General features: G+C 28.4%; 1 protein-coding gene across 6 annotated transcripts in view; it reads left to right on the top strand.

Moving 5' to 3' along the window:
- Positions 1-21,748, top strand: part of LOC119688977 (sodium/potassium/calcium exchanger Nckx30C) — a 299,166-nt gene extending 277,418 nt beyond the window's left edge. For all 6 annotated transcript variants that reach the window (XM_038103689.1, XM_038103687.1, XM_038103690.1 and 3 more), the window contains one exon: positions 21,344-21,748. In XM_038103689.1, coding sequence (XP_037959617.1) covers positions 21,344-21,584 — 241 coding nt within the window. In that variant the 3' untranslated portion in view covers positions 21,585-21,748. The remainder of the gene's footprint in view (positions 1-21,343) is intronic.
- Positions 21,749-24,822: the final 3,074 nt, after the last annotated feature.

Raw genomic sequence — 24,822 nt, 5'->3', positions numbered from 1 at the left:
ATATCGTCGAAGAAATCCCGATAATGCGGGACTATGGCGGGTGGTGCCGTATTCGCCTCTGCTAAGCAAGACATACAATGCTCATATAAATGTTGAGTTTTGCAGTTCTGTGAAGAGCATCATATCTATAAGTATGTCTATAAAGGCAGTGATATGGCTGTGTTTAGAGTAGAAAATACTAATGTAAATGCTCCTCCAATGAACAAAAACGGTGAAATTATGAAATTAAGCAAGTTTCATCAGTTGATGCATGTCTCAATTTATTTAAATCGAACGCTTATTTACAGTTAATCCAAGACACACTGAGTGCTTTTATCTTCGACTGTTGTTGGTTAATATTAATGGCCCATTATCATTATTATTATTTACAGTCAATCCAAGACAATTTAAATTTGAAGATACAACAGTTGTTACCAGGGAACTTGGTATCATGCAAATCTATTGATTTTAAATTAATAATTTAATAAATAAACTATTATATAAACTAAATAGTATTGTTTGGCGTTTGTTATTTTTATTTTCCTTTTCGTTCATAGCGCTCCATGCCTATTTCATGCATATACCACATACTTACACACTTATAATAAGTAGTTACTTTTTGTCTACACTAGAATTTATCTAGAAACTAGAAATAATTTATAAGGCAAAACAACGTTTGTCGGGTTATCTAGTATATATATATTATTATGTTATTATCTATTATACTAATTTAAGTAAAATATATAAAATTATAATTTTTTAATTTAAATGATTTAATTTTAACTTAAATTGCCTTCATCACTTCCGATTTGACTGAATTTTCTGTTATAAGATAAAAAGACCCGTTTCTATGGAAAAATGTTTAAAATTTTTTCTTGTCTTTTTTTTCATATCTCTGGCTTTCTAATAGATAGAGAATTAAAGTTTCCTACATTTGAAAATTAAAATTATTTATATATATACTTATTTTTTTTCGGCTATAGGTAATGTTACGATTAAGAAACACTTTGTTATATATAAATTTATATTATATATATTTTTTTAGGGTTAAAGTCTTCCTGAGTGTATCTGTTTTTGATGCTAATTAGTATATATTTTATATCCTATTCTAATAGCTACTGCATCAATATATGAAAGCTTCCTAATTTTTTCTATTTTTGTTCCTCCCTAATTTCGGCCCTGGATATGCCCATGACTATATTACACATATATAAAATATATATTTTACAATTTTTTTAAAGACTGTTTAGTATATCAATACATTTATGTTATGTTTGCGTCGTATTAAAATAAAGTTAAAAATAATTGTTCAGTTTTTACAAATTTTAATTAATTAATTCATATTTTTTTTTTTTAACTTAATATTTATTTATATTTATATATATATTGTTATAAAAAAAAATTTTGTGCACAAAAACAATACAAACAAAATCTTAGCTAACAATTGACAGAAACCTGATCAATAACAAGTCTTTCATTTGGTCTTGCGAAAGACCGCCAACAACTTTCAGTCTTGCACAAGATCGGTGTCAAAATACAAAAGATATTTTAAACGATCTTTTGCAAGACTTTTGATAATGGTGAGCTTAAAGATCGTTGCCAAAATTTTTCAGTTAGATTCATTATTAAATTGTACTTAAAAATAAAAATGTATGAAATGGCATCATTTCTAGAAGTATTTTTAAAAAAAAGAGTTAATCGCATAATATAAATGTTCATTGAAATTTTTTAAAATAGTATATATGTATTTTGGTGTTTTATTTATTTTGTATAAATATATTTATATATTTTCAATAATTTATATATATATAAATGAAATTAAATTTTTTAAATATAACAGGAGTAAAAAAAAGAATATATATTAACAAAAAAATTGTGCTGACTTAATTAGAGTAAACGGTTTATCTTGTAGTCTTCTTATAAAGTCAAATGTTAAAAAAACAATATACTATTTTATAATGTTAACTTTTTCCTACCGAGAGTGACGCGCCTTTATGACAATAATAAATTATTTAAAAGTTGTACGGATTCGAATAGCAAAGAAAAGGCAAAGACAAAAATTTAACTAAAATTAACTAAAATTTTTGTCTTTGTCTTTTCAATAAATTAACTAAAATTTTTGTCTTTGTCTTTTCGTTGCTCTTCGAATCCGTCTTATATTCTATTATATTGAAATAAAAAATAAAAGCAACTACTGTTTCTGTATACATATATATAATATACCAGCGAGCTCTTATTTGCTATCTATTATCTTTCTAAATTAATAATACCTTTTTTTACTCTTTTAAAATAATTAAGTAATTAAAAGAAAGTACTTTTCTTAAATTATCTACAGAAGATTTTGTTTTACAAAATACTTGTTTATTTAATAAATACAAATATTACATACGTTTATATATATATATATTATGAGTATATGTTAACAATTAAATTTTATTACTGAAACTTTCAGTTGCTAGTTTGAAAGTTTGCAATACTTAGATACTTTTGAGTGCTGAGTTAAACTGCAACAAATTGCTTGCAATTTTTCTTAATTGTCTTCCCACACCTACGGAGTACATTTATTAAATATTGTTGCTATAAATTAGTACTACTACAGAATGTACGATTGATGTTCAATATATTAAGTTGCATATCTTCAGGCGCATACGAAAACAAAAACTTTTAACAGCAAATATAAAGAAAAATAATAATATAAATTCATGAGAACAAAAATCGACTTAAATAAAAAAATAAATTGATTCATTATTTATTTTTTTATATTATTTACTTTTAATTTATTTTTATAACAAAACTAAAATCTCCAACCGCTATTCAAAAATGAAAATCTCAATGCTAAGAACAGGGAGCTGATATATAACCAAGTAATTCGACCCTCACTTCTATATGAGTGCGTAGCGTTCAGCAAGACCTCTCACACTACTATTCGCCAGCTAGAAATTGCATAAAGTCAGGCTCTGAAAAGACTTTTCAAGATGCCATGGTACATTTTGACAAATGACATCCTCAGGGACCTCAAGATTAATCCGATCACAAAATAACATACATAAAGGAAAGAGCTCTGAAACTATTTACTAAAATCGACCAACAACGCGGTATCAAATCTCAGAATGGTTACAGGCTTCGCTGGGAGGTATGCAGATCTGAGGTCAGTTATTGCTTAGTCTGATGAAGTGATAAACAATAATCCAGTCAAGGCGTAGAGAGGGGTTATGAAGAAACCTCACAGTTAATGTGGGAGAAAGTAAATGTGCTCAAGTTCTCTGACTCAACTAGCCTAAACATAATAATAAATTCTTAAATATTTTATTTTTGGAGTAAATCCTTACATTTTGGAAATATTTGTAGAACACCTATTTATCAAAAAAAAAAATTCAGTAGAGAAGATCTATTATTAAAGTATTTTTTATTGATTTCCAATAAAGATATACGGGTAATATTTCAGTATTATACAATGTATCTAACCTAATCTAACCTGCAATGAATGCACCTATTTAGAGCACAATAATTTTTAGTCAAATATTTGCGTAACTTCAACGTTAGATATTGGTATACTGTCCCACAATTATTTTACGTTTGTTCAGATATTATCACTTAGAAAATTTGTGATTCTTATCTTATGATAACGATAAATTTCTAAATTACTTACCAATTATTGTAATCGGTTTTGTTAACATTTTTTGGTGGCACCATAGTAGTATAAAATAGTTCATATATTACAAATCCTAAATTATCTTTTTAAGCTGTATAATTTAGAGAATTTATATCTAGAGTTTACATCAGTGTAACAAAAATGTGATACATTTTTGTTAGTTTAATATTTTTATATCTAAAAAAATATTTTAAGTTTTAAATTAGACATTAATTATAAAAAATTTAAAAAAAATTTCATGATATAATTTTTTTGTATATTGAAAGAATATACAAAGCCCACATCCACTGAAATTCTAATTTTTCATTTGTAAAGCAACTGAACACCTTAATACTTTGTTTATTCTAAGCGCATTAAGAGCAACTAATGTAGTCAATTTCCACAAACGCGCTATCCGCTGTCCTGAAAGATCCAACTCCTGATTAGCTTTCTATAATATCTCATTTTATTCATATTTTTTTAATTTGAGTCTGCAGCTGACTACGCTGAATCTGCTATTCCCACATCAAACAAAATCCTTTACAAAAAGTTTTCTCCTGTCCCTAAACAGATTGCGACTGAGCTCCGCAAGCAATAATGACATCTTTGAAGTCAAATGGCGAAGTTGTTCAATGAAAACTCTCGCTTATCCTATCCAATGCAATCCTCTCACACAAATGAAAATGCGGTCACTTGCTATGCACCTTAAGTAAACTTCAGTGCAAGTGAATGCAGTTAACATTGTAAAAATTTTATTTATATTTTGTTACGTTCAAAGTCCTGAATAATAATAATAATCTTACAATGAAGCAACTGGCTTATTTCCACATTTTCAATATTATATTTTTTACTTTTATTTCTTTTTAAATTAAGGTTTTAATAAAAGTTACTTATAAAAAAAGCCTTAAAATAACAGATTGCTAGTGCCATACAAACATCCACACAATATTATGAAGTGTGTCGGTGTTGATAAATTAGCAAGGGAATGTCCATCTGCCTTAACATAAGAAAACAGTGAATTCATAAATATTTTCCACCATATAGTTTGTCTTAAACAGAATCTGGAAAAATGTTACTAGTACATCGAACGCACTAGTGCACATTCTCTACATTGACTTCAGACAAGCTTTTGACAGCATTGATAGAAAAATGATCCGAGAAGCGCAACAGTCACTCGGGATCAACCTGCATCTCATAAAGGTAGTAATGATTTACACTGCGCGATACTAATGGAAAAGTGGTGATGCAAAACAATCTAACAGATACTTTTGAAATCAAAAGTTGGGTGAAACAAGGTGGATTCGCTTTCAACCACCATTTTCAATCTAGCGCTTCACGATGCTATTAAGCCGCTTGTAGTAACATTTCTGTAACTCAACTAATGATGGATGTGATATTCGCCATTTCAAGAACCTGTGCCGTTGCAATGGAGGTCATGGTCATGGTTTATGTTCTTCAAATTTATTTTGTTTAGCTACGAATGATTAGGAAGACGAAGTTTATTAATTAATAAGGGATTATTAAATTTTATGCTTTCATTAACTTTATGGTCATTAAGTTATAGAAATATAGCTGCTCCTTCTACTTTAAATTTATTAGGAGAAATTTCTTTAATAAATAGATTTGTTAATTATTTATGATTAAATTATGACGTATTTGTTAAATAATTTAAAATATGTAACAATAGCATTGACAACGATTACAAACATATTGACAGTCATAAATTTTAAATACGAGAATATATTACAGCTATATGTTATATATTATGAGACGTTAGAGCAGCGCACCGTCCAACAAGTGGCCCCACTAAAGTGAACGATTAGCCGAAGAAGACCGAAGTAAACTTGCATCCGTTTTCATCCTTCTATTCTCGGATATCAAGCTAAAACGGCTTCCGTTCTTATAACTACAACTCTTATCGTTGCAAGCAACTCATTTACCTTGAGGTTGGCTACCAAGTCATCACCAACCCAATGGTGTTCCAGACGGTCATCTTCTTGCTTGTCAGTGCTGGACATTGGTACAATATATGCACCGTTGTCTCTTTTTCTTCTAAGCAGAGTTTGCAAGTGTCTTCTTCAATAACAGCTATCTTTGCGAGTTGGTACTTGAAGTTTTCATATCCAATAATCAATGAAGTTAGCCAACTTAGAGTGCTACACGAATAGCTAAACACTTTTATCGCTTTACTGATCATCAGTTTTAGGATCATGAATTTAGCCTGTCAACAAATGCTCATCTCTCTTTACCTGCTATGTTAAAGTGAAGTTATTCACTAATCGACATAAACTAGAGTCATGTTGTAGCTCAATGGTATTCTGGGCTATGGGTGGCAGAAGTTATGGCTAGATACTTGCTTTGCTAGTTCATCTGTCTTTTCATTTGACTCAATACCCGTATGTCATTTGACACACAAGACTGTTATCACATTTCCATGAGCACATTCCATGAGCTTTGTGACATATTCTAGTACTGAGCTGTTGATTACATACGTCTTTTGCATCCATTTGATAACTGCTGGATTGTCCACCCCTCACAGTATCTTTTTCTAATACACCCTTCAATCTAAGAAGTGATTCAGAGTATGTAAGACCGTCATAAGTTTCGCCTGATAGACGGAAACATATTTTCTAAGATGTAGAGTGCACATTACCTTTAGCTCATTCGAGTAAACTCTGGGTCCAGCTCTGTCATCCATCAAGGAACGAACCATCGGGAAAGACACAGATATCATTTCTTTCAGATGCATCATGTAGAAAACAGTCTACTATCAGTGTTCTATAGGACACTTCTGTTCCATAAACTCTTCTCATAATCTCTCATGGCATCTGCGTTGTCTTAACCCATATCTGGTTTCAATCAAGAATTTTTCGGAGGCCCTCCATTTTTCCGAAGTTGTTGCATGTAGAGCTCCGGTTCATGTAAATTGCATATCACAGCTTCTTCTTATCACAGCATATCACAATTGCTTCTTTTGTTTTATTTTATTGACTCTCTTTTTGGTTTGCCAATTTTATCTATAAGTTTTAAAGTTTCCATTCTTTTTACCACACTATCAAGCTGCTATAAAAACCATCTCTGTGGTTTATATTTCCTTCAGGATAATGTACAAGTGTAGAAAAATAATTAATTAATGGAGTAAAGCTTCAAAGATTACTCTGGCGGTGATTGAGCTATTGATTGTATCTAAATAGTTTTAATAAAATCTTAGAAGTATTCGTTTGACAACTTCACAATCTAACACATTTCAAATGCATTTTTCTTTAGTAAAAAGGGTATAACCCTTAAAATATATTTCTGAATTAAATAAAATAAATAGAATCGAATGAAATTTCAAAGAAATTAGTGGGTCACTTCTCCGCTAGGCACGTAAAATGTAATCCAAATATGTTTCAATGAATGAAAGTAACAAAAAGCATACAAAGTCACTTTAAAATCAGATTTTAGCAAAAAAAAAAACGCTGAAGAAGATGAAAAATTCTCAAACAATAGTGCACAAAAAGTTGCATCTTCTTCTGGTAAGACAAAGCCAAGTGGACTGAATTTTAAAAGCCCTTCAGCAGGCAGCAATCCTTACCCAACTTGGATGTGAAATATATATAATTTAGTGAAGTACGAAGAAAGCCAACAAATTTCTTGGTTTAACCGCAATACACAACCGCGGAACGAGTTGTGGAGGATTGAAAAATAAGACAAGAAGAAGAAACTAAATCTAATTTTAAGTAAAAATGTTCAGTGAAGACAATTTCATGCTCGCCGCATATTTCTCAAATGCGCACTGCAGTCAGGACTTTCGGTATAAATAAATGAAAAGGATTTCAAATGTTGCCAAGGCAATATAAATGACTTCAGAATACAGAACTCAAAAATATTTTAAAAGCAAATTCAAGAAAATAAATGAAATTGAAATACTTTTTTTAGAGCAGTTGACGTATGAGCGATGTTCAGAAGTGGCCTACCATGCAAGTATATTACATTTCTGAAGTGCTATAAGCATAACTATGCAGTACACCAGTACACCTATAAAGCATATCAAGCTACATATCAAGCCAGTTAAATTAGATAAAATGAAAAAATTTAAATTAAATTTTGAAATTTGTTAAAATTGGGTTAAAAAATCTTCTATTCCTTAATATGCATCTGTTTCACTGACTTTCCAACAATGCACCCAAAAAAAGCAATGCGTGGTAAATTGAAACATATTCTTGAGTGGCTTTTACAATAAAGAGGAAATAAAATACTTAAAAAATAGAATACTAGTTACTTTATTGCGGTTAGTATAGATCTTCTTCAGAAGTAGAATTAGAATCATTTATTTATTTATTCCTTATTTTTTTGGAAATGAAAAAGGAGCTGCCATCACTATGGCTAATCCTTTAAACATCGACGACATTTGGTCCCAACAAGATGGCTCATTCTACCATATAGCGCACTTAATAATCGATTTATTCCAAAATCAATTTGGTAACGGGTAACAACTTCATTTCAAGAAGTTCCTGCAATTTAGCGCCTCTCGATTACTTTGTATGTGGCTGTGTTAAGTCATTGGTTTATGCCGACAAGCCAGCAACTCTTGAAGCATTGGAAACCAATATTCATTTGGTCCTAAGCTGCTGTTGTTTTTCAAGCCATCTGGAAAATTAATGCATGATACTATACTCGAAAGTTTCATCTTTTTTATTCCTTTTTAGATCGAAAATTTCAAAATCCGAAGCATTAGTATTGATTTAGATAATCCAAAGGCTTCGAAAGGGGTCATCTTAAGAGCTCATGTAATGCTTAAACAACTGATTTCTAAGTTTTTAAAGATTATAGCTTTTGTCCAGCTATAAGGATTACATTCACTTATATATTTCCTCACTTAGCAACGCCAATATATCTTTTTGAACAGATTTTTAATAAGATTTTTTGAATAATTACAGTTTATTTTTATTCGTCATATAATGAATATGTCTTGAAGTTACCGTTCATTAAGTGTTTTTTACTAACTGCACAGAGAACTATGGTAACCTTTTTAAAGTATTGAAGCAAAAGAGCTACGGAATGCGATAGACAATTAACAAAACCTCTCTTAGAGTAAACATGCAGACCTTAATGTAGATACAATTCTATTAACCTAACTAATATAGCTAAAGTAAGGCTAAATGTCTTAATTTGTATATATAACATATATGCTAACGTTACCAAGTTGGGAAAGATTTGTCATCCATCCACCACTTTACATGACTTTCTGCGGAACCACCGATAATGCTACCTATTGTCTGGTAAATCTTTTGCCCACTGAAATTTAGCTCTATTTGCATTCACACACATTTTATACTTCTATAGTTTGAGTATAGAAGTAATACATTTATGTTTTGCTTCCATATTATATAAAAATGCTTTCATGTTTATGGTAAAGAACCATTTGAAATACCACACATTTGCAAATTAGCTTCTACCTGAATTTAAAAAAATCATGTCTATCTTTTTATCTTAGTTTATAATCGATCTTTTTTAATTTTAATCGAAAGCATGTAATCTTATATTAACTCTTCATAATCTTACTTTTTTTGTTACTACTTTCTAGGCCGACCTTCAAGGAAATTAGTTACAGCAAATTTAGTATACTATAGAATAGAAAGTATCTACTATGTATAATAGACTTACATCCGCTTATACGAAATCTCTTAAATAGATAACTAACATCGGTAGGAACACGGTTGCCACTTAAAACTTTTTTCTGCATCAAAATTGGTTAAAAAAGGTACCATTTCTGTAAAAAAATGTACAATTTTATTCTATTGTCTTTTAATAAGAAAATACAATATTAATAAAATGTGCAGAAGATATAGAACAGTACGATTGCTTTTATTCATAAAAATTTTCTAATTTTAATAATCGGACTATCTTTTGCTGACCATTCATACTGTATAATATATCATAACTAAATACTATTAAGATTCTTGAAATCAATTCCGAACGAAATTTTCTTTTACCTTTTGCAGCCTCAATATTTGTACTAAATCAATACATAAAACTATATTAGTTCCATAGAGCACAGCTGCATCTATAAATAAATTTAATCAGATAATATAATAGTATACATAAAGTTCGCGCTTGAAAAAAGTACCGTTTCCTAAAAACGAGTACCAGAGTACCATACGGAAAAAAAGTACCAATTTTGGTACTAAAATATCACATGTGGTGACCATAGGCACGGTTGCCACTTATGGTACTTTAGTACCAAAATTGGTACTTTTTTTTTCGTTTGGTACTCATGTTCAAAAAATGGTACATTTTTGACGACCCAACTTTATTGTGGATATTTCCAATTAATTTTTTTTATAAATGTAACTTTGCACTAATTTATATTTTGTTCATTTATAACACTATGAAAAACACAGAACGAAAAAACAAAAAGGTTCAAAAAAATGTTGGACCTTTTTTTACAGAAATGGTACCTTTTTAAACCAATTTTGGTACAGGAAAAAATTTTCAAGTGGCAACCGTGACCATAGGTAGGAAATAAAATGGTATAACTCAAGTACTTTATACTATATTATACTAAATTTGTTACTGAATTTTATTTATTAATAATTATAAAACCATTTATAATTATATAATCATTTAAAAAGGTTTATTTATTTTCACAAATCATTAAATCTTTGCAAAACATGATGAATATAAATGTAAATATATATAACATCTTTACTCAAGAATGTATTATTAATTGAGTTATGATGTTAAAGGTCAGAAAAAGACTGTATTAATGAGAATCACACTGTAAAGACACAACTGGTTTCTTTATATACTAAATTGTAGCACCAATTTTTATAAACAGCATTATTATGCATTTTAGTAGCACTATTATACATTTTACCAACATTTTTATTAGATCATCGTGGCTTGACTTTATGTCTTTACTAAATCATTACATATTGTTTCATTAATTTTATCGAATTAAGACACAAATTAAGCCAACTTTTTTATTAATTACACTATAGTCCATTTGTTTATTCGATGCTGCAAATTTAATAGGTTAGCACACTAATTCTGTAAGACATTAGTTAACTGACCAATAATTTGCTTAATCATATTCCACCATTGTATATAACAAGAAGTCTCTTGCTAAAGTCTCTAATTCTCTAAGAGATAAACAATGCATTGTAAACCATTATTGAATCGAATATTGCATCGAATATTCCTGTTATCTGGTAATTATTAATTGTTAATTGTTGATTGTGAAATTACAATATATGACAGATTTTGCAGCTGTGATGCCAATATGTCAGCAAAAGACTTTAACAAGAGACTTGTTGTTTTTTTATAACACTCTATATACTCTCTATATGTGCCCAATCTCAGTCGATCTTTGTAGTAGCATTTATACGTTAAACAGTAATGTTATTAACATCTGTTAGGTTTAACATGTCTGAAGGAAGCTGCTAATCAGTAATCAAAGTATGTTAAGCACTTTAAACCAAATAACAGTGTGTTGACCGTCATTTATTTAATATTCTAATGCATTTGCGTTTAATAAGAATAATGTGTGTAATAATAATACACACACACAGACATGGTTACATTGTATCCACTGTATAAGTAGCATATCTGTAAGTATTTCCTTATGCTCATTTGTTTAAACCACGTTTGCATACTTACACAGACACTTACACAAAATTAAGGAAAGCTGTAGAGAGCGTAAGCTTGGTATGAAATGTTGAGGTATAAAAACGTACAATACAATAACAACAAGAATACAAAACTCAAGGTTAAATTTATACAAAAGACGCTGATGACACGCACGATGACGTTGCGAGCATGCCTTAAAACAAACTAAAATATTCCATGAAAATGAAGAGAAAATGCAATATGAATTTGTGTTTGCCTTAATTATAACAACGTGTGTCTGTTTGTATGTATGTGTGCGTGAATGTATCAAGATGTCTTAATGTGTATTTATTGCTCCGATTTTTTTTTTGGTTAAAGTCACGTATATGTTCAGAAACAATAAAAATAAAACATATAATGTGGCATAACATTTGAATAAATGAATAGGTCACTGAGTAAATAGACAATTGAAGAATGGAGTAAGAATAGAAGAAGTAAATGAATAAAAGTCTATAAGTAGAATATTAAAACTACTAATATAATAGATAGGCCATGTTGGTTATACACTAAAAAGAACACAGGTTTTCAAAAAAAAAAAAACAAGATATGCACTAACCTACATTAACTACAAGACCTAAAAGATAAAACACTACAGTCCATAATAAGTTATATTTCGCAATTTTACTACCACATTCTTATCAAGAAATACCATACTATATAAAAAGATATAAAGAGAAAACAAAAACTGAAGCCATTCTTTCGTGAAAATAGTTCTTTCTTGCTTACCGACGAACATTCTGAAGGATTGTCATAAAAGTATTTCCATAAAACCCTGTTTCTTTTGAAGACCAAAGCTAGGCATTCACAGAGGAAATACTTATTTATGTTAATTATTTTTACTGTAACTTTTTTTTCACAACTTTTAGCATAATTATTAAAAAGAATACGTAGTTTCTCTGTATGGGTTCCTATATACCGTTTGGCAGAGAGAACTGCAGTAAGCCTTGCAGTATACACGCGACCATTTTAAAGAAGTTCGCAAGATCTGTTATTGTTTTACATGTGCCATGTTAACTAAAAAGTTACACATGATCTAAGTACCTTCCATTTATTATTGGCAATCAAAAGAAAGAATAAGTAAGTAGTTCACTTAATGATCTCCAGGGAAACATAAGCCAGTTCGAATACAGATACGTCTAGAAAAGCATCAAGACCTGCCAAATCTGTTTTATTTTCTTCAATATTCCTACGTGTGGAAATTCAAATGAGATTGATGTTTGTTACTTAGCTTAGCTTACTTATTTCCGCTCTGGATTTTTTAAATACCTTTGATGAAAGATTGACGGAAATTAATTGCTGCTTGACTGTCAATAAAATGGCAAAATTTCAACTGTTCTTGATATGATCTGCAATTAGCCGACACGGCTCTCTAATCGCTAAAATTTCAGCCTGAAAAATGGTGGCTAAATTAGGTAACCTAATGGAGTGGTTTATTTTTGTAAATGGTGCAAAAATTTCTGCTGCTAAAAGTTTTTTTCTTTTCTATTCGTTTCTTGACCAAAATGTTATCTAAAAATTTCTTTCAAAGGATATATAAATTCGGTTACAGGTTGTTATATCTATTTAAATAAGTAAGCAAATCAGTTTATTGCTAAAGAGATAAAGATTATTTGATAGCGAGCAGTTCTTCTTACTAAAACGAATTTTTTATACTTATAATTTCACTTCATACATTCAACATCACCTAAGACTTATATACTTTGCACATATATGATTACTGCTGATCTTCTATTAAATATATTCACTTCTGTCTGAAATATTGATGTTAAATTACAACTTATATTCACTAAATATTGGTCACGCAAGCGCCAATCATGGGATAACATTTGCTTAACTTTCTCAGTATTACGTACCTAAATTAGGTTCTGTACAGAAGAAAGAATATATAAATCATGCAACAAATAATAGCTCTACAAACAGAATGGTATTGAAATTTAACAATTAAAAATAATATATAATTAATTAATTCAATTATTCTACAGCTTGTTTGTGATTTATTCTAATATAAACACAGCAAGTGAATTTGTTATTAAAACTTTCACAGCAAATTTACAAAACTCCAGAAAAATATGCGAACGTAAGAGTCAAGTATGGCTTTAGATCAGTTGATTAAGGAGCACTGACTCTGAGTTTCAAATTTAGCAGGCCATAAGTTCGATGCCTGGTACTTGCAGTCTCAACAAAAAATTATTTACGAATAATTAAATACAAGAATTATTTTCAAGATGATGGGTATTTGGCCATACTCAAAACAGCTTTATGGTCACCTAAAAATTCAATTATTTCAAATAATATAAAATAAATTTTTGTCGTTGTTCTTCACTATTGTTCGAAAAAAACCTCTTTATTAGTGATCTTAGGTAATTTTGAAAATGAATATTTTCAATATGTCAACATGATTGTAATCCTAACCTCAATTTCCAACTATAAACCACCAATGAATACTCATTGCTTGCATTTCTGTACCATAACCAGCCAAGTACTTATATTTGAACATGATTCTTCCATATAACTTGATTCTTTTGATTCAATACTTTGTACTTAATAATCTTAAATAATTTATTATTTCCAAAATTGCATGCAGGCCAAGTGTCAATAGAGTCAGTCACGCAAATTGTGGTAAATATCAGTCAAAATTAAGCAAATTGCTTACTAATCGACAATAATTGATTGCCAAATAAATTGTTCTAACCCATAACTACCAAAATATTTACTTATCAAGTTACTTCGAAAAAAAATCAAGGCACTGTAAAAAAGGTTTATTGTTGTCTTAACCCCAAAAGAGCTTGTTGACGAATGACGAATTGGGTCAATTATTAAATTTCATTTTGCTAATTTTTGACATTAAATCAAAAAACAAAAAAAAAAACAAAAAACATTTACAAATAAAGACACATATTCATTTTTTGTCTACATTGTGGCGTACTAAAATTAATTTTGAACCCCCTAAAATCATACCTAACTAATTTAGATAATTTAAAGAAAAGATTTTGTCTGTAAAAAATTAGCATAATTTAAGGAACACATTTTTAACGAAAATAAATAATAATAAAAAGAACTCAGCAACGAAAATAGCAGAAAAGCATACAAATAAACAATGTATAGAAATTACAAAAGAAAAAGGACAAGTTGAGGACACAAGGCCTCAGGAGAGACACAACATTGACATGACAAATCGTTGAAATACACACAAAAAACGTATAAAAGTCAAACATGGCCCTACTAAGCAAATGTAAACAAATATAGAAATGGTGTGCGCGTAAGTAGGTTTCTGTGTATGCATGTGTGCAAGTTTATGTATGTATGTGTGCATGTGTAACTTTGTGATTGCATGCATTTGTCGTGTTTATAAAATATATATATATAAAGAAAACAAAAATAACAAAAAAGAAAATACCAAAAAAAAAACAACAAAACAACAAAACAAAATCTAGTGCAGAAAAAAAATCACACAAAAAAATAAAATAAAAAAAACTTAAACATAAAAGAAAAAAAAAAAAAGTGTAACAGTCATAGAAAACGCAATGGTGAGAAGGACAAGGATACACTAGAATACACGCAAAAGTTAACAAAAGGAAATTTTCTCTAACAAATCATGAAACTAATTACCCTCACTAAAAATGTAACTGTAACAAAAATATAACAAAAATAAAATTGAGAAAAAAAATAGGAAATCAGCAGTCCTCCGTCCCCTTCTGCTATTCTCTTCTGTTACTCTTACAGTTTTTTACGAATCCAAATGCTACAATATTACAAACACACGCATGCATTTAATTATTTACATGTGCATGTAAGACGCTGTCGTCTTTTTTTATAAACTGTGACAAGGTTACGCACACAATTTCGAAATTAACAAATGCGGCGACATTTGCATATGTGTAAGTGTGAGTGTCTTTGGCTATGGCTTTGGCTTTGGCTTTGTATGCTGTCAAAGAGCGGAGGTGACAAATGCAATCCACACAGGGCTAAGCAATATTTCTGCACTTATTATATACTCACTCACTCATTCATATTAAAGCATATATGTATGGCAATATATGTAGGCAAACAGTTATATAGCGTATGTTGAATATTTTTAAATAACTGTTTAAGTGCTTGTGAGGACACTGTAATAAAATAATTTTCCTAGATATATCCCACAGCTTCATAAGTAATTCGACCGTAAGGAGGCACACCATGAAATACAGTGCTGTAGTTGCCTTCATAAGTAGTTGCTTAAGTTAGGATACACCGCCAATTCTAAGTATAAGAGGTATCAGACGTATAAGAGTATCAGAATAAAGCTTTAAATAATCTTTAGAGGAAGGTCCTAGAGTTAGTCAAAGATCTTGAAGAAAGGAAACCTCCAGTGTAGCTAATCAGCGCCGCACATGCGCTGATTAAATATCGGCACTGTGAGATAAGTAATTAGATGTCATTCTAAAAAATCTTAACTATTTTATGGCACCACATATTGTATATTTTATAAGGATTTACACTGAAAGGTTTTTAAAATTGATTTAAGCCAGTAACTTGAACCAAATTATTACTTATTATGCTATTACAAAAAAGATATAAGGCACCTTATCATCCTCTATGTAACTGCGACAGTACTGTTTATACGAGACATTTGATCTTCTAGTATGGTTCCCTAAATGGCTGTGACCCATAAACAAACCTACAACAAGACTGATATCTTTACAAAGCATCTCAATGATAGTGATCGACACGTTCTTTTTTCTTAAAAGAACGTGTCCAACTTAAATACAGATGCGTGCATGTCGTTGAGTCTTCCCACATTAAGTTGTTCAGCACGGAAAAAATTTAACAAAAATTAGCATGATATCAACGATATGCCCAGATCCTGCAGATTTTCCAAATTATCACCGAAAGCACCCTGTCTGGGTAGCTCATCTGTGTTGCCATTGCCAAAAATATTCCTATGGCCAGAGACCCAGATTAGAGAAACGTTGAACTGCGTCAACATCTCGTTTAGAATTGTCCTTAGAACTTTCTTAAAGAGAATTTTAAAATCACTTGGCAGTCTGTATATATTCCTATTAAATATATATTATACTACTAAACAAATTATATTTTTCCTTTCCATTATAGAACCCTAACAATTGTGTGTGATATTCTTTTATCAGATTGCATAAATATTTCGGAACATAGATCATGACTTACTAATATAAATTGGTTGGTTTCCACAAGCTATAGAAATAATTTATTCGAGCTGTCACCAAAGATGTCAACGGATTTCTATGACTAAATTAACTTAAACACTGTTTAAACACTGATGTTCTATTAATACTATTCTATTTATACTCTGACACTGACTTTAAACTAAATGGAACCCACAATTTCGTACGATCTTGAATTAAATTTTTCGTAAGTTGTTATTTATATGGATTAGTTTAAGAAACTTCTTCTTCTTTTGCTAAAATTTGTTATCATTAATAACAGTTCTACGTTAAGTGTTATTATAATGTTTGCAACTACGCCCTTTTTCAATTTTAAATAATTGATGGAAGTGTTAGTCATCTTACATTGCCCTATATTGCCATAGAAAATTTACAAATTTCACCTATATAATCTCAATAAATCCATTTATTAAGTCAAATCATTTTTTTCTAAAATCTTTAACACTGAACAACACCAAACTTCGGTTACTTTTACCTGTAAATTATAAAAAAAGAAACTCGAAGATATATAAAATATTTATAAAGTAATTATAAATAAATAAATTCGGAGATACACAGAACATTTAGAAATAAATTATAGATGAAAAAAACTTTGAGATACATAGAACTTTTAGAGGTATATAGATCATTTAGAAAGTAGCTACGACTAAAACAACTCGAAGGTTTAGAAAAATTTTAGAAAGTAATTATTAATAGCATGCTAAAGAAAACTTCCTCGTAATAAAGTTAAGTTTAAAGGCCTTCGCTAATACAAGTAACTATTAAAATAACAGAATGAAACTTATATATCTAAATGCAAAGACTAACAATAGCCTGGCATGGTTCTGCTTACTGCTAAGTAGTAATACAGGGCTATCCACTTTGTAGTATCAAAAGTAAGTGAAAAAAACAAACTGGGGTTTAAGAATTTTAGAACATCTAACAATATAAAATCCTCTACATCGTCAACTTGTAGAGGACCATAAATATTACAAAGAACATTTTTCTTGAAAACTTTTAGTGCTGCTTAATCATTCTGTGATAGAATCTATACACAGAAAATTAATAGACTTAGTATTTAGAAAACTGAGTTCAACTAAGTCAGTAGTAATTATTCTTGTGTTCATCTTTGCTACTTATATTGATTTTGATACTATTAGCTGGTACTTTAACTTCTTTTTATTATATGTAATACTCATATAATAATATAATATGACTTACATAATTTATATCTTCTGATATTAGGAGGTCCTCAACGGTCGACATTCTGGCATTCATTCGGAAGGCGGAATGTCTTCTGTTCGGTTAGGGTCTATTGCAGCACGAAAGATCAACCATAGGTGCAGTGCTCCGCTCTGTTGGGACCTGGTGTCCCATTTATTCCTATTTCTACATAATTTATATAGCTATGTTGGGCACTGAAGGCTTGACACTGTGGCTGATATGGACTTAATTAAATAACTCAATTTATATGCGGTGTGACATTTTCAAAGTATTTCAATGACTTAATTGCTTTAATAAATTTTGTAAAGAATTTTTAATACTTCTTCTGTGACATCAATTAACTCCCTCATCCTAAAAATTCTCAAATACTTTTATAAAAGCAGAACCATTAAAAAAAGTCACTGCAAAGTTCATAGACAAAACGAAATGCATACGTCACAAGCAAAAATTAATGTCGTTAAAAAAAAAATTACAATAGACAGACACAAAACGATAAAATAAAAATAAAACAAATCTCACCCACAACAGCAAAAAATAACAACAACAACAAGACATACTACAGCGCAATGTGCTTTTATAGTTAACCTTCACCTCAATTCTATGCAAATAACAATGTAAGCAACAACAACTACAACAACACCAACAACACCGAACAGTAGTTACAGAAATTACAGCAACAAAAATAATAAGAAATGTTTGCTTATGACTATATAAGTTCAATAAACATTTTAACATCTACATATTGATATATGTATGCATGTGAGCTTGTGTGTGTATGTCCGTATGTCTGTATAAGTAGATGTCTATATGAGAAACATATAAACACAATTACACGTACCCGCTGAGCATTGCATTTTTGTTAGTCGTTCTTTGCTTAAATAATGCTTTTTTAAAGCATGTAGGCCATAAGCAAGCACATATACACACACACACACCACAGACTACACCACAACCGTATTGCATATTACATGGTTGTATTCTGTGCAGAAAATGATGACGTTACAAATGTGACCCTGTTTGCATGCCGTAATAGTATGTGCAGAGTTGTTATGTTTGGTGTTTGTGGTGTGCGTGGATTATGATGTCATCATTTGTGCAATGCAAACAGCATTAAAATGTAAACTGTCTTAAAATTTTCCTTTTTTTTACTGTGTATGAATCTATGCAATATAAGTGGGCTTAGCTGAAGTACAGTGAAAAAGGATATTAACAAAATGTAATAAATATGTTAGACGGACTCAAATAGCAAACAAAAGACAAGGACAAAAATTTATTTAATTTATTGAAATTTGACTGACCATACAACGATGTTTTCAGTATTGCCAAATACTCATCGTTAGTGGTTTTTGAAAATATTCAAATTTCTTAATTAGTTTATGGTCCCTATATAATTTATTTGGACTGCAAGCGTAAAGACGCATCACTCTTGATAAGAAAAAATTAACACTAAAAATTAAAAACTTTGTATCCAAGTTTTTGAAATATACGACATGGTTGTGTTCCACTGTGTTCTCAGATAAATTATCCAATATTTATTATACAATAAAACTCCACAAGGAAAGAGATTGAAATATTCCAGAAGTGAAGCTGGAGAAGCAGTCTTAAAACTCCTGCAGGAAAAAGATTAAAATATTCCAGAAGTGAGTATAATGAGAGAATCATAAGATTCATTTGCGACGCCCCATCAATGATGCAAATCAATTACTACGATCGTCATGGCCCACAGTTTTCTCTCTTCTGACCAATTGAGGTTGACCCCTTTAATGGGAGTATCATGGTGGCTGTGATGAAAATCTGAAGTTAAACGGGTAGAACAACAAACAACATCAAAAGTGTTAGATAGGTGTTGCTGGCTATGTAACACCTTAAGTGCCTAGAGTTTCGAAAAAAGAAACTATATCCAGACGTATAGCTTAAATTGGTACCAACTGAATTCCCGCATTTTTTGTTAGCATTACGCTGCTTACATTATAGGTGTTAATAGCACCGTGTGTTGAACCATAATGCAGGTAAGCGCATAATAAAACTCTGAACTCTGTACACTGCTTCTCTTGAAAAGATACTTCGTGATCTTAATTTGAATATGAGTACGATGGTCACTATTTCTATTTTGAGCCTGATAATGAAAAAATACTAACTTCTTGTTGAAAATGGCTTAATTGTTTCGCGAAATATTCTTCTCTATAATTAATATACTTTTGCATGCGTTCGAACCATTTGTCAAAGCTTTTTTTCCAATCTTCTTCAGACACCTCCAAAACACCTCCGTAATTTTTAAATACAACAACGTCTTCGTAATTGCTTCCGCCGACAAAAATCGTTATTCACGCAATTTATTCCAGACATTCGGGAACAAGAAGTCATTGGGCGCCAAATCAGGACTGTACGGCGCATGACCCATCAATTTAATGCATTATAGATATCAGATTTTGCACAGCATCAATATTTTCTAACACAACAACTGAACAACTGATTTTGGACAAATGAGATTATTGAAAACTACCAGGAATTAGGAACTAATTTAGTTACTTTTACCAGATCTTCGTCTCTAAAGTTAGAGTGAACCATTTCCTAAAATTCTCTAATAGAACACATATTTTTAAAGTGTGTACTATTATAAACTGCATCTGTCGGATCTATTAGTTGTCAATGACAACAAGCACTATATACCTGTCTTGCTGGAATAATCTGTAAAGCATATATACACCTAATTTGCTGTAGTGAAATGAGAAAATAGGGCGAGAACCTTTTTAAAATGTGTGACCAAGATTAATGAACCATTACCACATGAATTTCCATTTGGTTTTCATAACATACATTTAAAAGTGATGATTGCTCCGTTCGCATCATCTACATATGCTTGTGACGTATTATTGTATTAGTAAGTCATCATACTAATACGTCATTATTGTATCATATTGAATGTCTATTTTTTTTGTAGATATAGAAAATGCTTAAAATTGTGGTCCTAACACGATTATCAACTTCTCATAGTTTGAGATTATCAAGAATTAGATTTTGTGATTAAACAGTATATAAACGTAGGAGTTGTTTCAAAGTCTCCTCCGACCTAGTTATAACAATACCTAAAATAATAGTAATGAATTTCATTTTATTGCAAAAACATAATTAACATTTTTTTCTTAGTTAGTAGAAATCTTGGCTTCCACTAATAACAATCGACTTGTAATCATCATTACAAAACTTACGTCAAAAAAACTGAGTTTCTTTGAAACGAATCTATTGGGGGTTAGCATGTACCACATTTGGCGCTTTGGCTCAAATGTGGAATGCTGTTCTTTAACAACTCCTTTAACAGATGAGACTGATTTGGAGTATGCTGAGGTGATATATTATCCTTTCCGAATTCCTTTTTACAATGTTCTCAACGTTCTTATTATGTTTCTTATTTCTTCGTATTACTTCATCCTTTTTTTTTTATATAAACCATATTCAAGAGCCAGAATAGTTCTTGAGTTCAACGGAAGTCAAACAAAATACATAAAGAGAAATTTTTACAAAATACCATATCCGCGAGAAGGCTGAAGACTCTGAAGACTCGTGGGTCTTAAAATATATATATTTACTTATATAAACATATATGTATTTGCAATATCTATATAAATCAAATTTTTGTTATTATTTTTTATTATATACAATTACATATTTTATTACAAAAATTACTTTTTATTTTCAGTCTACCTATACCATGGTTACTGTTTGGCATATTCTATAGTGCACCAGTCGAGGTAAATTCTGTGGGCATGGTCTGCTCTATAACGATTCTCTTCATGATGTTGGTATTTGTGGTTATGTCGATTGCGTGTTTCCGTTGGCGCATGAATAAAGGACTCGGTTTTACAATGTTTTTGTTGTATTTCGTTTTTGTTGCTGTTTCACTAATGTTTGAATATGATAAAATAAGTTGTCCAGTGTAAAATGATCAACAAAATTTAACATTAACAAAACACGTAATCAAATGATAAAAAAAACAAAAATTAATTATATAACTTATATACAACACAAACAAAAAAATAAATTTCAAAATATATATATATTAGCTATATGTACTTAAGAAAAACTATGTAACGAAGCCCATATTCTCAAAGCAACAAGAATTAAACATTTAATAAACAATATATATATATAAATGTTGTATACATATATATATAAATATGATATACATATATATATACATATGATATACATATAAATATACATATGATATATATATATATATATATAGTATATTCAAGTATACAAACTTTAAAAATAAATATAAAAGCGACAGCAAAACTATAGAAGAAAAAAATGTTATAAATTAATTTAGATAATGCGAAATTATAAATAAATATTAAAATAAATTAATACATAATATTTAAATATATATATATATATATATACATATATATATATATCTATATATGAAACAAAATTAATTGAAGAGCATAGGAAAGCGTTAAAGTAGTCTGCGCTGTTTTTTATATACGGAATGTTATATTTTTCTTCAAGAATTTATAGGAACAACAACAACAACAAAAACAAAAACAACAACAGCAAAAGCAAATAATATTATTATGCTATATGCGTCTTTCTATTTTGAACTATCTACCTAACTCTATCTAAAACTCTATCTACTTTACTTTTCCCTCAAATTCTTTATATTAGATCCTTTTTCTGTAAGCGAAATGATAAAATTTTACTAAATTTAAATTGTTATTGTTATTATTCATAAACTTTAATGCTTGTAAAATTTAGTTTTGTTAAAAGTTATAAACGAAAACATTTAAAAAATTATTAAAATATATTAAATTATTCAAATGAAGTAAAATGCAAATTGTTATATGAGAATTATGTAGAAAAGATATAAGTGATATATCATTGATACGATTTTTGTTAAGTTACTTAATTCATACAATTTGTTAATAATTTAAATTATTTAAATTTTTTTTTATCATCAAAATATTATGTTTTAATAAACGTTTTATTTTTACATTATCTTTATTAAAAATTTAATTTTTTTTTTTAATATTGCATTTCAAATATTCAAGATATTGTTTATTTGTTGATAATCTCTTTATTTATTGTTTTTCTATATTATATTTATTTATTTAAATATTTTACTTTTTTATAAAAATATTTAATTTAAATAAACTTTTTATTTTTATTTTTTTATTATCTTTATTGAAAATTTAATTTTTTTTTTAATATTGCATTTCAAATATTCAAGATATCATTTATTTTTTGATAATCTTTTTATTTATTGATTCTCTAAATTATATATATTTATTTAACAATTTTACTTTTTTGTTGCAAATTCAATTTATATATGTGAGTTTATAATAATGTGAGTTTAAACAATTCAATACTCAATATCTGTAGATTATAATCTATAAATCTATAATTATGATTTCTACGATATTGCTCCTAATTGATACAATTGATTATCAATATTTCAATGAAAGGTTTAATTATATTATAATTTGCATAAATGAAAATCATGAAAATTAATTACCTTATAATGGAACCTAATTACTTTAAATTTAAACGCTACTTTAATTTATAAATCAAAACAAAAATTAAACTAAATTCTTAAATAAATTGTAGTCTCAACTTATAAAAACAGTCTTGTTTATTGGCATTTAAATTTTAACTATTTTTAATTTAGATATAAAAAAAACTATAAAACTCTAAAAAAACTCTAAAACTCTGATATAACTCAAAGCAAAAATATAACTAAAATTACTTTAACATAAAATTTTCCTTCCCAATAAACGATATACATAATATTATTAATTATTAAAACAAATTATGAATGAAATTTAATTTAAGCAATTAAAAGTGCAACAAGTAAAAATATTGTACAAAAATAAGACAACAAAAAAGTTTATAAAATTTAACAATAAACAATAGTTTAAAATAATTAAATAAATATTTAAAATAAGCATTTTTAATTAAAAGAAAACCAAAAAAATAATGTTAATGTAAACATAATACAAACCTAAAGCAATAATATTATAAATTTATAAACACAAAAGTCTAAGGGAAAATTATGAACTAACTTATCTCTATTAATATAAAATATAAAAATATATATAAAAATATATAAAAATATATGCAAATATGTATGAAATAATTACATAAACAAGTATATATTTAAAATTACATGAAATATAATATGAAAAAACATATGTATTACTACATTTTAAAGAACCGCAAAATTTTACTTAAGCCTAAAAGTCTAGTAAATTTTCATTAAATTCAAATACATCTACTCAATTAAAAACATTTTGTTAAGCAACCTTTTTCGAATTATAAAAAAATATATATACACATATATATAAATATATATTATATAAAAAATATATATGAAATACTCTTCCATAAATTTATTTACCAAAAAAAAAAAAAATTAATAAAACATACACATACATATTAATCACATACCCATTTTAAACATATCTCCCTCTATTCCTCCCCTACTCATGTCCTTGAAACACTGGGAAGTGAAACGAAATATAAAAAAACGAAACGATATTATTCGTATGTTGAAATTTATAAAATATATATATATATATATATATAAAATTAATAGAAAAATTATGAAAATTGAAATGAATTGAAAAGAAATGCTTTAAACCTAGTGAATTAAAACTTAAGAGAGAAAGGTTAATATATATAACAAAAAACAAAAAACAAAAATTATACTAATATTTATATATATATAAAAAAAAACACAAAATATATTAACAAATTGTTATGTTTATAATAAAGTTTTAAAGTTGAATAAATGCATAAAAATTGTTGATAAATTAGTCAGTTCATATGAAAATATTTAAAAATAAAAAATTATTATATATATTAGAGAAATGAGAACCATAAAAAATGAACTTAAATAATAACAGAAATATTATAAAAGAAAATTTTAAAAATATTATTTAAATTTGAGATTATTATTATTATTATTATTATTAATAAAATAATTGTTTGAAATTAAAACAAAACAAAACAAACAAAGTGATTTGTGCTGATTTATTTTTTATAATTTTGTTTTTAACACATATAAGTTAGAAACTTTTTAAAAAAAACTCTATGAAAAAATAATTGGCAAAGCATTTTAGTTCGAAATTTCTCTTTTAATTAATTTTTTTTTTTTTTTTTTTTTTTTTGTAAAAA

This window comes from Teleopsis dalmanni, chromosome X (assembly GCF_002237135.1).
Source record: "Teleopsis dalmanni isolate 2A chromosome X, ASM223713v2, whole genome shotgun sequence".
In the NCBI taxonomy this organism is placed as follows: domain Eukaryota; kingdom Metazoa; phylum Arthropoda; class Insecta; order Diptera; family Diopsidae; genus Teleopsis; species Teleopsis dalmanni.
The sequence above is the reverse complement of the archived record's forward strand: the minus strand, read 5'-3'. Positions and strand labels throughout refer to the sequence as shown.